This window comes from Meleagris gallopavo, chromosome 5 (assembly GCF_905368555.1).
Source record: "Meleagris gallopavo chromosome 5, MGAL_WU_HG_1.1, whole genome shotgun sequence".
NCBI lineage: Eukaryota > Metazoa > Chordata > Aves > Galliformes > Phasianidae > Meleagris > Meleagris gallopavo.
The window spans coordinates 37,967,403-37,982,310 of record NC_139408.1 but is presented as its reverse complement, the minus strand read 5'-3'; the positions used below and the strand labels follow the sequence as shown (position 1 = coordinate 37,982,310).

Genomic DNA, 14,908 nt, shown 5'->3' with positions numbered 1-14,908 from the left:
GCAGCGAGGGGGCGGGACCGGGCCCCGCGCGGCGCGGCCTTCGATTGGCGGAGGGGCCCTCGCGCCCGCGTGGCGCGCGCGTGGAGCGGTACGCCCGCAGCCAATGGGAGAGCAGGAGGGCGGCGCGGGTCGGAGCCCCGGTGCGGGAGCGCCGCGCGGGGCCGCGGCGGCGGCGGAAGCGGCAGCAGGATGAGCCGCTTCCTGAACGTGTTGCGCAGCTGGCTCGTCATGGTGTCCGTCATCGCCGCCGGGAACACGCTGCAGAGCTTCCGCGACCACAGCTTCCTCTCGGAGAAGCTCTATACCGGCAGCCCCGGTCTCGGTAAGGGCTCGGCCTCCAGCCGGCGGGAAGCCCTCCCCGTTGGCTGGAGCGCTCCTCACCGCGGTTTTCCCCTCCTTGTGCGTAGTGAACGGCCTGCAGGCGCGGACGTTCGGCATCTGGACGCTGCTGTCCTCGGTGATCCGCTGCCTGTGCGCCATCGACATCCGCAACCAAACGTACGTGGGCGGTGCCGGGCGCGGGCGGGGCAAGGCTGGGTGCCGCGCTCCGAGGGCCGCGTGTCGCCGGGCAGAGCCGTGCGGGGCCGGAGGAGCCCGCCGCTGTCCCACAGGGGGTAGTGGAGAGACAGTGGGAAGATGTCCCGAGTGACGCGCCCTTAGTCAGCCCTGTCTTGTCGCCCCGTTCCTCGGCTCAGCCGGTTCTCACCCTATTTCGTGTGCCCTCCTGCTTCCTATACCACCGGCGCCTCGCCCTCGCTCTGCCCCTTTGCTTGCCTCCAGGCAGATAACGCCAGTGACAGCACACCACTGAACACGCCATCCTGTTTTCCCAGCCATTGCCCAGTGACCTTTAGTACCTCCCTGCACCGGGGACCGATTGCCCTCTGTGCTCCACAGCGAGGACGAGAGCAGGCGGCGTGTGGCTTTCCTGCCTGTCGTCCTGGTGCTGCGAGTTTGCTAACCTGCTTCTTTCTGCTCCAACAGCCTCTACTACATCACGCTCTTCACCTTCTTCATGGCCCTTGTTCACTTCCTCTCTGAAGTCTTCATTTACCATACTGCAGCCTTGACGATTGGAGTCATGGCACCCCTCATGGTAGCAAGTAAGCAGAGCCCCACATCCTGCCTCGCATCCCCAACATCTCGTGGAGTTCTCAGCTCCCTAAGAACTATCTGTGGGGCAAGGAGGAGGTTCAGCGTGTCCCATCTGTGCAGCCTTTTTTTTTTTATACAACTCATGCTTTATCTCCATCACAGGTTTCTCTATCTTGGGGATGCTGATCGGGCTACAGTACCTAGAGGTAGAAGCACAGTCAGAAAATAAGAAGAAAAACTGAGGCTGAGAGCACTGTAAAGGTCAGCGTCATCTCCTGTTCTCACTGCCAAACTTCCACTAAAGCTCTGAACTTCTCCAGAATGGCAGTCCTAGTGGCAGATTGATGTTGGACTCTGTCAATCATCCTTCACTACTGAGTGTTTTATCTTGTCCAGGCAACATTTCAGCTGACTGGTGTCAAAGACAAGCCCCCACAGGAACCTGTCCAAGCTTGCAGGGAGCACTTGGTGGCTGCCTCCCTGCAGGGCAGGGAGTGCCTTGGGCATGCCTATGAAAATGCTAAGGCCTGCCCCTGCTGCACCCATGAGGAGGAGGTACAGAGCCACCCAGGGTCCACTGAACGCTTTGGATAGGAAAAAGAAATGTGTGCTGCTGTGGTCCAACTGTGTAACTTGCATGTGTGTGTTCTGCAGGGGCCATTTCTAATAAATGACAGAAAACAGATGCAATGTCTGTATTTGTGCTACTCAGCAGCAGGTAAATGCTCTTCAACTTTGGAACAAGTGGTTTTAGTGTGCTCTTGTCCTCACTGTGGAGCACAGAGGGCAGATAGTCCCTGGCGCAGGGAGGTATTCAAGGTCACTGGGCAATGGCTGAGAAAACAAGGTGGCAAGTTCAGCAGTGTGCTGTCGCATGTTGTAGGACATTATCCTGCTTTACAGCACCTGTATCATTCACTGAGTCCCTTCCACCAAAGCTCCAGGTCTGACTGAACATATCACACACGCCCAAAGAGAGTTGTTGCAGCTCTCACTGCTGCAGCATTCTAGTGGCAACAAACTGCATGCATCAGGAGCAAGGATTGAGCTTCCTTTGCAGTGACCAGCAACTGTAACAACGAACAAACTGGAACAGGTTGCTTAGAGCTAGATGACAGAATGTCCAGAGCAGATGGGCAGCGTACAAAAGGTAGGAAGGAACCTGCAGAAGCTGCTAGGGGAGAAGCCTATCCCTGGGAGGGAGAAGGGGAAAAATAAAAGGAAGATAAGTGTGTAACAGTAGCAGTGGGCAAATAAATGATTTTTTCTATTCTGCATTTCAGGCTACTAAAAAAAAAACAACAACAACAAAAAACACAAATTGAGAGTTTCAACTCTATGATACAAAAGTATCATACTTGAAATGTTTTTATTTCATATAAAAATTATATTTTAAAAGCCATTTTAGACCACATCCTCAATCCCAAACTATCAAAAAAAGGAATCTTTTTAATATATTTTCATCCAGTCTGCATTTGTGGTTTTTTTTCCAGTAGGAAACACGTGTGTAACTGTACGATATTGTATAAGGACACTTCACGTCTCCACCAAGGGATGGATGCTGGAAAGGAAGGAAAAGGGTTTTGAGGGTCTATGTTTGTGACTGGGAGATACCCGCAGTTCTGTCTCATATGCTGGTGTTTAAGAAGGCTTCTAGTAAAGTGGAAGCCTTCATACTCATTCCCACTATGCTGAAAACACCTCACCATAGCAGTGCAGGGTAACGTTGCCCTGACAAGTCATCTGATATTCCACAAAGGCTTTTGTGTAGTGTTAAAAGTTGCAAAAGGCACTTCATCATTAAGGAGGAAGATATGATCCTCAGCCTTGCTTTGAGTCACTCCTGCTGTTAGCCCAGGGCTGATCTGGGCTCAGGTTGTAGCCACAACACTAACCTTTGCCTCTAGTAGTAGATCTATTGGTCTCTCTCATTATTCCTACTATACAGGACAATTAGAGCAACCCAAGTGAATTCTAGGTGGATCTTTATCTACAGCCACATATAAAAAGCTGGCACTGGCAGTTGCACTGCTTTGCACAGATTGGCTGGTGTTACCCCCTACCATCACCTGTGCAACATGGAGGGTATCACAGGCACTCAGTGCAATCTCCCTTCCTGAGAACCAGGTCACAGCTCTCCCAGGGCTGCTCACAGTCCAGCTCTGGCATTCTATGTCATTGCTTCCCTGGGAGAGGAGGCACAGACCACATGCAAGGTGCCACCCTCACCTGCTCAGGACTCGCCTGCAACTGGGGCTTTTCTGAGAACGTGTGCTTTTCTTCCAAGCATACATGGGGTGAAGGGGAGCAGTGACTTTTCCCAACTTTTCTTCTCACTCAACACAGTCTCCAGAACAGCAAGGTGTAGAGGTATAACTGAAGGGAGCAACTCCTTGTTTCACTCTGTCATGCTCTACAAGCAGTTCCCAGATGCCCCTCTGCCAGAATTCACATGTAACAGGATGGTGGAGCTAGCAAGGGTGAGAATGAGGGCAGGGTGGTGTCCCGTATCTCCCAGCTCTGCCACCCCTCTTTTTCACAGCTTTGACTCCTCAAGGGCTATGGGAACAGCACAGGCTTCTGGCATCACTTTCTGCAAGTCAGAGAGAGAAAAAGAATAGGTTAGGATCCTGGGTGGCCACACTTTGGCTTCAGAGACCAGCAGGCCAGAGGCTGGCTCATTCACAGCTCCCCACTTGTGTGCACAAATCACACAGCCACATAACAGGTCGGCTTGGATGTGACCCTTAAAGATCATCTTGCCATGGGCAGGGACACCTTTCACTAAATCAAATTGCTCAAAGTCCCACCTGACCTGACTTAAATCCTCCAAAGAATCACCACTACCACACTCTGAGGGCTCAACCCAGGAGTGCACCTGGCTCACTCTTCCAGAACATTCCAATGCCCAGACAAGGGACACTGCGGGCAGCAGAGCAGAGCAATGATCCCCCTTCTCTGAAGCTGCTTGCAGGAGTCCTCAGATGATGTCACAGCAATACAAGATTGACCTCAAAGTGGTGAAGCAGGTCAGTTCTGTAGGCAAGGGAAGAATGAGAACTCTTCCTTCACGCCATGGAGAAGGGCAGTATCTGTGGGAGCCCCAGAGAAGTTGCACCCTGTGCATTTTCTGTATCTTACAGCAGGAGGCTCAGCACAGCAACTAGCTCCAATTCTGACTTTTCTCTGGCATGTCTGAGGGCTTCATCTCCCAGACAGGCTGCTGGTGCTGCTCACCTTCAGGAACTTTCATTCCCTCTTCACCCCACTCAAGGCTGGCATTCTGCCGCCTTTCTTGCCCATCCCCAGCTTGGACTTATGGCTGGAATAATTCCACAGCACGGTACAGATAGGGTCTTCTTCAACATTCATTACTTGTAACCTAAAATGCCATAAGAAATTAAAGGTAAAGATACACAGCTTTTTTTTTGCTTTTTTTTTTTTTTTTTCTTCCCCTAAATCCTCTGAAAGAAATAGCCTGATTACCTGAACTTTCCTACAATTTCTTCCCTCAAAACAGAGGCAGTGGTACAGTCGTTTCACAGAGGAAAAGCAAGGGCAACACAGCTTGCTTCCAAATTAACACAACCTGGGGCTGCATAAAACAGCTGAACTTCTGCAATTCCAATTCAGCCTGCCTGGGTAGGGCTGGATCAGCTCCTTTTGCTGCATCTTTGAAGGCTGAGTTATGATTAGACCTTACACTCCCAGGTCCCCCAGCAGGCTTCAGAAATCTCTCCAAGTTCTGGCTAAATACACTGAGAAACCTCAACTATCACTGATTTAGAAGACAGCATGCAGACCTGTAAGGGCAAACATGGGTCTTGTACACCCTGGAGTCACTTAACTCAGCTAACTCACTGCAGGGCAAGACTGAGACCTGAGGCAGGAGTCAGAGGACACAAATAGGTTTGCATCCACAGTGCTGTTTGAGATAAGCCCAGGCAGCATGAAAGCAAGAGTTACAAAACAGTTTCATTCCAAGTAGCTTCTTACACAAACAGCAGCTGAAAAGGTTTTGGAGAGGTCAGCAGCAATATCCGAATGCAGGTGAGACCAGAAGAGCTTCAAAAACATGCTTGGAGGCAAGAGCCAGGAAGCACAAAGAAGAAAAAACTTTCCATCAGCAGAAGGGGTTGCATGAAGCAGTGCTAAAGGTAGGAGCAATGGGAAAGTTGCATTTTGGCTTGAGAAAAGCCGTGAGTCATAGAAGCATGCTGGCAGCTCTGAACAGGCTCTCCAAGCACCTTTGGGAACTCAACACTTTTGTAGTGTGGAGATACAGGGATGATGGCTTAGGCCAGGACGCTGGGCTCCATGCCTTGGGACAGGAAGGCAGCTCCCACAGGTGGGAGACACATTACTAGAAAAGGACATGCAGCCAGCTCCCCTTGGCTTTGGGAGAAGGCTGCTTGCCATACAGTAAACACAGAGAAGGTGCAGGGAAGTCTAAGAAACAGGAGAGGGCGCACATACTGTACCTATTATGCAAAATTCCACCTTGTATTTTTTTTTTTTACTGGCAGTATTTCACTAGAGCTCCAGCTTCCAAGGGACTCCAGTATGCTACAGGAATAGAATGCTTTCCACGGTGTCATGGCCAGCCTCTAAACTGCACTATCATAGGGATGAAAAGGCAACATAGTTTTGGGTGTTCCACTGAGATTCAGCAGACCCATCTTCATACTGGGCAAATACACAACCATCAGTACATGGTACCGAGCCCTGACCTATCCAGGACACGGTTTGAGAACACAGCAGAACTTGAACCTAGTTTTAAGCAAATCCCTTATTATGGCTGCATGTCTAGGATGGCCACTGACCTGCTCAAAATCACCTACATTCATCAATGCTTAGCCCTGCTGGTAGAGTAACACTTCAGACAAAAGTTTTGAATTTTATTGCAATTCAAAAACCAGGACAAAGCCAGAAATCACTTTTCCGCCTACAGTCTGCTATCAAAAATAGGCTCCTGATGTACACAGACACACAAACACACAAAAAAACCCCCCTCGTACTATATGAAATTGAAAAATATCCTGAATACACTTCAATCCAGTTTGTTATATTCAAAGACAGCTAGCAAAGCCCAGTCTGAAGAAAAAGACAGTCCAGACATCTTGAGATCCTGCACAAGCAAACAAGCACAATAACTTGTTTCTTAAAAAAAAACAAAAACAAACAAAAAAAAAAACCACACACATAAGCTTAGAAGTATTTCCAAAGAATTGTTGCTTAAGAGCTTTCTTGTAGAAAGGCACTTCTGACTTAAAACAGTTACAAAAATCAGCAAAGATGTTTATTGCATAATGTAAAGAAACACTAATGGACAGTCTGCATAGATGCTGGAAACCAGGAACAGATGAGCACAGGCTGTACGCAGCATAAACATGACAATAATATGGATCCAATTCACAACTGAGAAACCTCAAGGCAGAATGTTGGAATGGCTTCAGATACACTTACAGTAAATATAGCCCATCTTACATAATGAGTCTCTTTGTGGGCATTTGATTCAAGTGTCCTGAGATACAGAAAGGTAACCCTGCTGATGCTCTAGGAACTGACACAGATGAGAGGACTTTTGGAACCACATTACAGACTTCTCAAAAGAGGACAGCGTTCACAGTGCCATTTAGATCCACTACAAGTTCAATTGCAGCATCTGTTTAAGTATAACCTTAAGCAGCAAAAAGGCACTGACAGAAGACAAAGTGCTTGTGAGCACAAGGCAGGTCCTGCAGGAAGAGGAGGAAACCATCCTGCAGTGGTGACAGTCACCAAGAGCTCTGACAGGCAGCTGCCTGGAAGCTGTGGTTCCTGGGTAGACAGTGAAGGCAGATAACAATACCGACTCTTTTCACTGATGCTGTGGCATTATACATTCCTCTTCTTTCTGACAAAGTCAGCTGCTCAGCCAGATTCTAGACTTTCTATTTCATCACTAGAAGATACGACTTAGTGAAGATCTTTCTGTATGAGAATTAGCATGTATATTTTTCTTTTCTGTATACTCTGGGAGATCAGGCTGTTTCACAGTCCTACTCTGCACCAAAGCTGAACATCCAGTTAGAAGCTGTGACAATTCTCCACCCAATCATTTCTATTTTCACACCAGAAAGATTCAAACCTTGCTAGGCCCAATACCAGATGACAGGTCCCACACAGAACAGTAAGTCAACCATCCACCTCCACCATGGGACTGCACCTCTGTTGGGTCAATATCAGAAAAAACACACAGTCATCAACAGGACCACACAACCAAAAGTACAGCATTTCAGTGGATAGGGTGCACAGCCCCACAACTTTGCAATCTCTGGAAGCTCACATCTGACTCTGAATGTGTCTTCTCCTTGCAATAGCTATAACACAGCATGCCCGAGCCTCACAATGCCTGTTTTGCAGCTGGGATGTGAGCAGTAACACTGGCAGTTGTATCAAGACAGGACCATTACCAGTGAAGACAATCTCATAAGCTTCAGACATAAAAAAAAACTACCAGTATACTAGAACAGGCTTGCCCAACTCATGCAGCTACAGCTTCTCAGCTACTCCGTCCCAAGTGAACATGATACATATATGCCAGCTAAAAAAGCCACAGACATGGGGACAGCTTTAGAACTGCTCAGCCCAGAGGCCAATCTTGCCCAGTGAGAGCGTGTAACTGCTCCTCATGCTTGTATCAAAGTGCGGCAGCTTCACACTCCCTGTAGTTCATGCCCGATCTTAGCGGGTTTGAGGTGGTTTTCTCCAAGAGACCCTTGTGGCTTCTGTCTGTTAGTCCCATTACCTTGGTCACAAGACAATACACACATCAGATGAAAAGCACAGGGTAGCCCAGTTAACCTGGCAGAGCAGCCATCCAGCACGCAAAGCAGAGAGCAGTGAGTAATAAAGCACTATATCCAAAGCAACAGCCATGAAAATGCCAAGTGCCACTAGGATTCACAGAAAGACAAGCACAGAGCTTTACAATTTTCAGGTGCTTGTATACCAAAAGGCACCAACCCAATGACTTTGTTGTTGGTTGTGATGAAAGTCAACTCTTCTACAGAGCTCCTGGTACCACTTCCAGACAAGAATCTGGATGATAAAAGTAACATCCGAGAAGGGCCTCCAAACACACTTCCTCTCCCCTGTAACTTACTGTCAATTCAGTTCTCCATCTGCTCCAATACCAGGCTTTGCGATGCTGCACCTCTTTGAACGCCTCATCCAACACAAGCTTGGTGGGTGTTCACTACTCTGGAAAGCTGTAGTATCTTTCCTCTCAAACCCGTACCCAGGAAAGGTAGCTCTCAGCCTGCTCTATGCCTGCTGTTGCTATCCCAGAAATGTCATTGGCTTGGTGCCTGTGCCACCCGTGAGTGTTCAGACAAGCAAATTAGTGTGATTCTCCTACCTTCGTATGTGAGCTAGTGAACAGGAATGGGAATTGATGGGATTGGGGTTACAAGCTACAGTCCATAAGCCGTGATCTGATTGCTGCCTTGAAGTCTCTGTAACAACAGCCACAAGTCAGATCCCAGAAAACATGGAGGCAAGTAGGGAAGGGGAGAAAAAGAAAAAAAAAAGGAGCAGGTAAGAAAGAAACCAGTACAAACACTCAAGCACAGGTAAATCAGCCATGCCACATGGCAAAGCTCCAGTGTACTGACACCATCAGAATTCCCCACAAAGGCAGCACACAGTGCTTCTGCCCACCTGGTTGAGGGATCCATAATAATGCAGAGTACCAGGTTCAGCCTCACTTCAGTAGGTCAGGCACTTGGGGCTGGTTGTTAAGCCTGAGAAATAACCTGGTATGCCCAGCCGTTTGTAGTGGAGGTGGAAGAGGTGTCTGCCATGACTTCCACAGAGCATGAGTCCTCAAGGGAAGGTGCTGTCATTGAAGTTTTTGACTGATGAGACCTACTACCTCACATGCATCCCTCTGGTTCTTACTGCAGTCAGTTTTGGAAGCTTTCAGGATTACAGAAGTGACCTGTACTACTTCTGTTCTGGTCTCAACACCTCCTCTCCAGCAGCAAACTCTTACAACTCTATTTTCGATTTATACAAAAAATGTCAAAAAAGTACAATTCATCTGGCAAGAGAAATGCCTGACAAGAAGGGAAACGGCCTTAATGCCACTAGGCGACACAACCTTGATATTTTCTGGATCTTCTACAAACATGTTCTGAATTAACTGTGTCACCAGCAACTCTCATGACAACCTTACTGCCTAGGGCTTGAAGAGAAAGGATGGCTTGCCTTAAATTTTATCTTGTTTCATCACTGCTAATCATGGGATACAAGCAGTTTGGTGTGTGTAAAACAGACTGTTTATTACCCTAGCTCAGCTAAACTAAGTCTCTTCCCATTAACTCTACTCATACCAGGATTCCAGGAGAGCAGCAGTCTTCTATCTTAGTTGCGTAAACCTTGATGCTTACCACTCCTACAATCAGCTGAAGTTGTCAGCCCAGAGCAGAAAAAAGCAAGAACTGTTCTTAGGTTAAGACAACAGGAGAGGCTACTTTACCCAAACTAAGTAAATTTACACCCTTTATTTTTCCCAGTCTACTCTAGAACTTTATGTGCAACAACTACCCACAGCAGCATCAATTCCCCCTGCTTATCCTACTTTCTGCATTTATGCTCAGATAGTTCTATAAAAACAACAAGCAAAAGGCATATATTTTATAATTGAAAATCCATCTTCCTGAGGAGCTGGTTGGAGTAGGGCTGCTGCTTGGACCTTTTGGTCTCTCTCCAGATTAGACTGGCGAGATTAACTGGAAAAAGGCAGCATCATCTTCTGAAAAAACCTGACTTGAGCCAGCAGAGAACTGAGCTTATTCACTTTGCTAGTCATGGTCGCTGATGGCTTCATGAATGCTGAATGGACATCTCTAACATCCTAGAAGAGTCCAGAGAATAAGGAGAAGAGCCCCAAGAAACCACCAATCCTCTCCCACTCCTGCAGGAAGAACTTCTGAGAGTATCCACTGTAGTTCATTCACTGGAGGCCCTCTCCCACATGCAAACACTGCAGTGATTGCAACATTACATCACAGGGACCTCCTACCCTGCCTTCTGACACAAGCTAGAAGCTTTACCTACAGCACTGCATGAAGTGTAAGGAGCTACACTGCTGAAGCCCTGATTTGGGTTTTGCCACTCACTTTCCTCCTGTCTGGAGCAAAGAACTCCACTTTGCAGCTAAAGACAGGGATGAAGAGGAACAACCTGCATCTCTAGGAAGCTGGAAGAATAGTTACCCAGCTCTAAACAAGGCAAAAGTATGGTTAGAGGAAAGAAGCCAGCACAACTCTGTCCCACAGCTGTCTTTAACTGAGAACAACACATGTAAAGCTCTACACACTGCGGAGATCAGAGCCCACAGAGTCTGCAGAACATTAAAAGTAAGCCAGCAGAGGCTCCCAGCAGCTGGCAAAGCTGAGATTACAGCCACCTGTCTGAACATGCCAACAAGGAGCTTCCCCACAGGCTGGGCAAATGGTGGGACAATAAAATAGAATCACGGCTACAATCGTAATCAGAAAGGGGCCAGCTCCATTCCCAGAAGGGAGAGAGGCTGAGGCTTGTCCTGAGCCAACAGCAGGTGCGCAACAGAGACTGAAGGGGGATTTACTCACTGTGTGTTCATTTTCCACATTCGCCTGCTGTCTTCGGAGATCAGCCCTAATGAATGCTTCAACAAAGAGGAAGAAAAATGTGAAGGTAGTTTAATTACCATGCAGATCCCAAATCAGTTTATCTCATACTCAAAGAGGTAAAGAGGCCCAAGGAGAATGCATAACGGTAAGCAAGGGAAACAACTGTCCCAAACAAGGAAGTCAGCACTTCTACATGGTGCAAATAAGGAGTCTGTGTCCTTCCTTTTTCGGAATGTACATCTTGGAAACCCCAAAAAGCAACCAGGGCAAGAAGCCTTGGATCATTTTGTAACACAAACCAGATGCTTCAAGAAGTACTGTGACACTGGCATCGGGCTGCTCTCTCCTGAAAGCAATGCCACCCCCCAAAGTCTTCCAATTCACATACCAAGCCCGAGAAGAAGAGTTGCAGCAGAACACTCAGAAATTTAATTACCTGTCATAATGGACCCCAGATACAGGAAGGAACAAAGAAAGAGGTTTCCTGCTTTTGTCCCAAAGTGATCTATGATCTGCCCTTGACTGATGGTGAAGGCAATACCGAAGATCTACAAACAAACACAAGGTCAAGCTGTACTGTTATGAAGTAGCCTGAACAGCTTCCCCTCTTTATCAAACTATCAGAGCATACAGGCCAGACAAGCTGTTGCCCTCGCTAGGCTAAAGTTTGGTTCTAAACATGTCCAGGGATACCACCTTTCAGTTGATGGGAAGACAGAAGACCCTTAAGGCTGAAAGCCCGTCTCTGGGCAGAGAGCAAGACCTCTCTCACTGGACTGCTAGGAACAATGATGGAAAAAGCAAGGATGACTGACATTCTGATGGACATTTTCCTTAACAAAAACAGAACGGGTGCCAGTAGACAAATGCCACAAGGACCATCGCTTGAAAAGCCAGGTTCTGAGGTGCTTAGATCTGCAGTACACAGCATTAATCATGGACAAGAAATGGGATTCAGGGCTGGGAACTATAGTTTGATATCTCTGCCTATTAAAAAAAAAAAAACAAGAAAAAGAAAAACAACACCAACCTGTGCTGAGACATTAAGAAGCCCTGATGATGTTCCTTCTGATTCTGGGTATGTCAACTCTGCAGCAAACTCAAAGCCCAAGGGAAGGTACCCTGTCATGAAAAATCTGTAAAGAAACACACAGAAAAGAAAACTCAGTGACTGTTAGGAATAAGACAGAAGAGGCACAACGTAGCACAAATGCCTGCTGGGATGCTGGACTTACTGCTCAGGACATTTCCCGTATCATTGCCACAGCCCACACAGCTGCCTGACTCCCTCTTTGTGGCATAGGTCTCCCTCCTACCCACAAACTTTTGCTCACAGCATCAGGCATGGAGCCAAGCCAGCAGGAAGCTGCAAAGAAGGAGGTAGTAAAAGCAGCATCTCCCAAAAGCAACACAGAAGGGCATCACCCCCAGCACAGTCCATCAGCCAGACAGGCCTACATGTATTTTCCTTTTGTCCTTATCCCATGTGGGAGCCACAAGCAGGATGTGGCTCTCCCCAGTCCCTTCTGGGCCATGACTTTTGCCTCCCTCCTCATATCCTAGCAGCTCAAGCATGGAGGAAAGCAGCCTTTACATGAACTTACCCCAGAACGCCTGCAGTCACAAAGACCACCCAGAGGTGGCCTAGCTTCAGAGTGAAAGTGTAAACTATCATCCCCACCAGAGACATGATATAGACCACTAGTGTTGTCTGTCTGCAAGGAAAAGCACAGGGTTTTATATAATCAAATTCTCCTCTTCACCCACAACTCTTGGTATATTTTGTGGCACACAGTAAAGAAAAAAGCTGTGCAGCTCTCACGTACTCCACACTCTGAAATGATCAGGTCTGGAGGACAGACCCTCATCTAGAACAGAGGGAAAACAAAGGATGTTGTTTCATGTATATTTGTTTTTCAGTGCGCTGCAGTGATGCCACTTTTTGTGTTTGAACAAGCTTCTACATTTGGAGAGGTGAAATGTAAGCTGAATAAGAAATAGGCTAGAAGACAGAATTACAGCTTCCTGGCTGTGCTGACTAGGTCTGAATTAGATGGAATTTCTATAAACAGGAGTCTCCAAACTCCACATAAGTCAATGCCAAAATACATGCTCATCATCATAAGCCTCCATGAGGCATCTGTGATCCTCAGAAGCTTCATCTCTGCTAGAAGGGACAGTTGGCACATTGGGAAAATTGTTTTCTGCACCCCCAGCCAGTTTTGGTCTCAGTGCAGAAGTCTGATGTTCGTTTCCCAGGCTTATGGTTCAAGTTTTTGAAGCAGTTTATAACTGCTTCACTATTTCTTGACAGTTGCCCATATTTGCACTTCACTCCTCAACTCCAGGCAAAGAAGGTGAATGAGTTAGTGACCAGATGTGGTCAGGACCTTGTTTCATATTGATGCTATGTCAAGCTGCAAGAAGGAAGTTCCCAGAACACACAGTCCTCCAATGAGAACTAGGCTGGCTCAGAGAAGCAGGCAGCTCTTGCAGTTTAAAGCAACTTATATTTTCCACTGGAGCTGCAGAATTTGGAGGGGGGGAAAAATGAAGAAAACTTTTCAATCTTGCCATGAATACCACACATTAGCAAGCTCAAAAAAACAACAAGTTTTCCTCATTGATCTGCATCCCTCAGTCACTAGGCTCCAGCAGTACAAAATGAACTGACAGTCACCTGCAAAAGAACAAGACTGCAGGCTTCAGAACAGTGGAAATACATACCAAGAAATGCCCTACACGTGCATACTGAGTTTGTCCCTACTTGCCACAGTCCCCAATAGACAGCTCTACTGCAACTCCTGCTGCAGGAAACAGCCTCAAGCATACAGGCAGGCTTCTGTTAAACAAGACTTTAGCAAGACTCTGCTCCCCTGAGTATATCATGGATGACAAAAAAAGAGACTTAGTGACAAGCAAGGCCCAAAATTTTGCATACAAGCAAAGGGCTTAGCCAAGATGCAGGCAGATACTGGGGCATAGGGAAACAAAGGAACCCCTGGGGAAAGACACCAAGGCAGGGTGTTTCTCATGAAGTAGCCTTTTGTCAGCACATTTGCTAGTCAGAGGACAAGGAGAGTGCACTATGAAACTAGGGGCACCCGGGGCATGGAAGAATGCCTTGTTTTGCTTGATAAGGTTCTTATCACTGCCATAAATATCTTATGGGAGGGATAAAAACATAAAGAAACAGATTCACAGAGGACATTTGTGAAAAATACCAGGACACTGCGAGCTATTCCCACAATGCCCCTACAGGGACTGAAAGTTATCCTCAATTGGGACAGGTACAGCCAGTCTCCTGGAAAGGATGTCCAATGCAGTAAGCGTGTGCTCCAACTTACGTGTCCTGGTACATCACCTTAGGACAACTGGGCAGGATATGGTGAAGGCATGCCCACTGCACCAGGACTGGCCTGGAAAAGGGTTACAACAGCAGGCCCAAAAGGCAGACCAGGATAGGCTGGCCACTTTTTTTCAGCAAAAACTCAAATGTCCCATTCTCTACTATCTGAGTCTTCCCTCCTTCCCACAGATATTAACATACTTTAGGACTGCACAGACCCAGGTTTAAAATATCACTTAGGTCCTCTACCTGGTCAGTGGAGGGAGATGGTTATTTCTGAAACAAATATGACAGTAGAGAGCACTGTCTAGAACTGTTAGTTAGACTGAAGGCCATGTGAACATTGCTATTAAAAGCTAAGTTGAGCTGAAGAGAAGCACTGACCCAAGGCCTTCGACTCTAAGCTAGGCTCCCCTAATAAATGCCAAGGCACCCAAAGTGAACAGGCAGTCACCAGGTGTCACAACCCCATCTCTCTTTCCAGCCAGAAACCTGAAGGATGCATAGGAAGTTCCATTTAACTCAGAGTCAGAACTTTTCAGAATTTTTCAGGAGGTGCTCAGCTCTCAATCAGCCATCCCAAAGGGCCTGAGCTCTGGGACAGCTCACTTGCACATTTGTTTGGGTCAAATCTATGCCTGTTAATTCCAAAACTAAGAACAGTGATGAGGCTGCTTTAGGGACTTGCCTGCCAAATAAAAGCAAGAATGCAAGGCCATTTGGTGCCTGAGTACAACAGATGGAGAAAGCCTGACTTTGCACAGCCTCACCCCTGGAAGGAACTGCTAATGGGACAGTGATG

General features: G+C 47.3%; 2 protein-coding genes across 3 annotated transcripts in view; one reads left to right on the top strand and one right to left on the bottom strand.

Moving 5' to 3' along the window:
- Positions 1 to 10: 10 nt before the first annotated feature.
- Positions 11 to 1,780, top strand: ERG28 (ergosterol biosynthesis 28 homolog). Of its 2 annotated transcripts, XM_085225357.1 has the most exons (5): positions 11 to 322; positions 408 to 498; positions 985 to 1,103; positions 1,258 to 1,356; positions 1,492 to 1,780. In XM_085225357.1, exons 1-4 carry the CDS (start codon positions 190 to 192, stop codon positions 1,335 to 1,337), a joined length of 423 nt encoding a protein of 140 aa, XP_085081483.1. In that variant the 5' UTR covers positions 11 to 189; the 3' UTR covers positions 1,338 to 1,356; positions 1,492 to 1,780. The 2 variants fall into 2 exon arrangements, with proteins under 2 accessions (XP_085081483.1, XP_085081482.1); XM_085225356.1 differs by having other exon boundaries at positions 1,258 to 1,780.
- A 636-nt stretch (positions 1,781 to 2,416) lies between these two features.
- Positions 2,417 to 14,908, bottom strand: part of FLVCR2 (FLVCR choline and putative heme transporter 2) — a 33,878-nt gene continuing 21,386 nt past the window's right edge. Inside the window, exons 7-11 of the mRNA XM_085225588.1 lie at positions 12,362 to 12,472; positions 11,788 to 11,893; positions 11,194 to 11,305; positions 10,737 to 10,792; positions 2,417 to 3,688 (exon numbers count right to left, since the gene is read on the bottom strand). Of these exons, the coding sequence (XP_085081714.1) occupies positions 3,632 to 3,688; positions 10,737 to 10,792; positions 11,194 to 11,305; positions 11,788 to 11,893; positions 12,362 to 12,472 (442 nt within the window). The 3' untranslated portion in view covers positions 2,417 to 3,631. The remainder of the gene's footprint in view (positions 3,689 to 10,736; positions 10,793 to 11,193; positions 11,306 to 11,787; positions 11,894 to 12,361; positions 12,473 to 14,908) is intronic.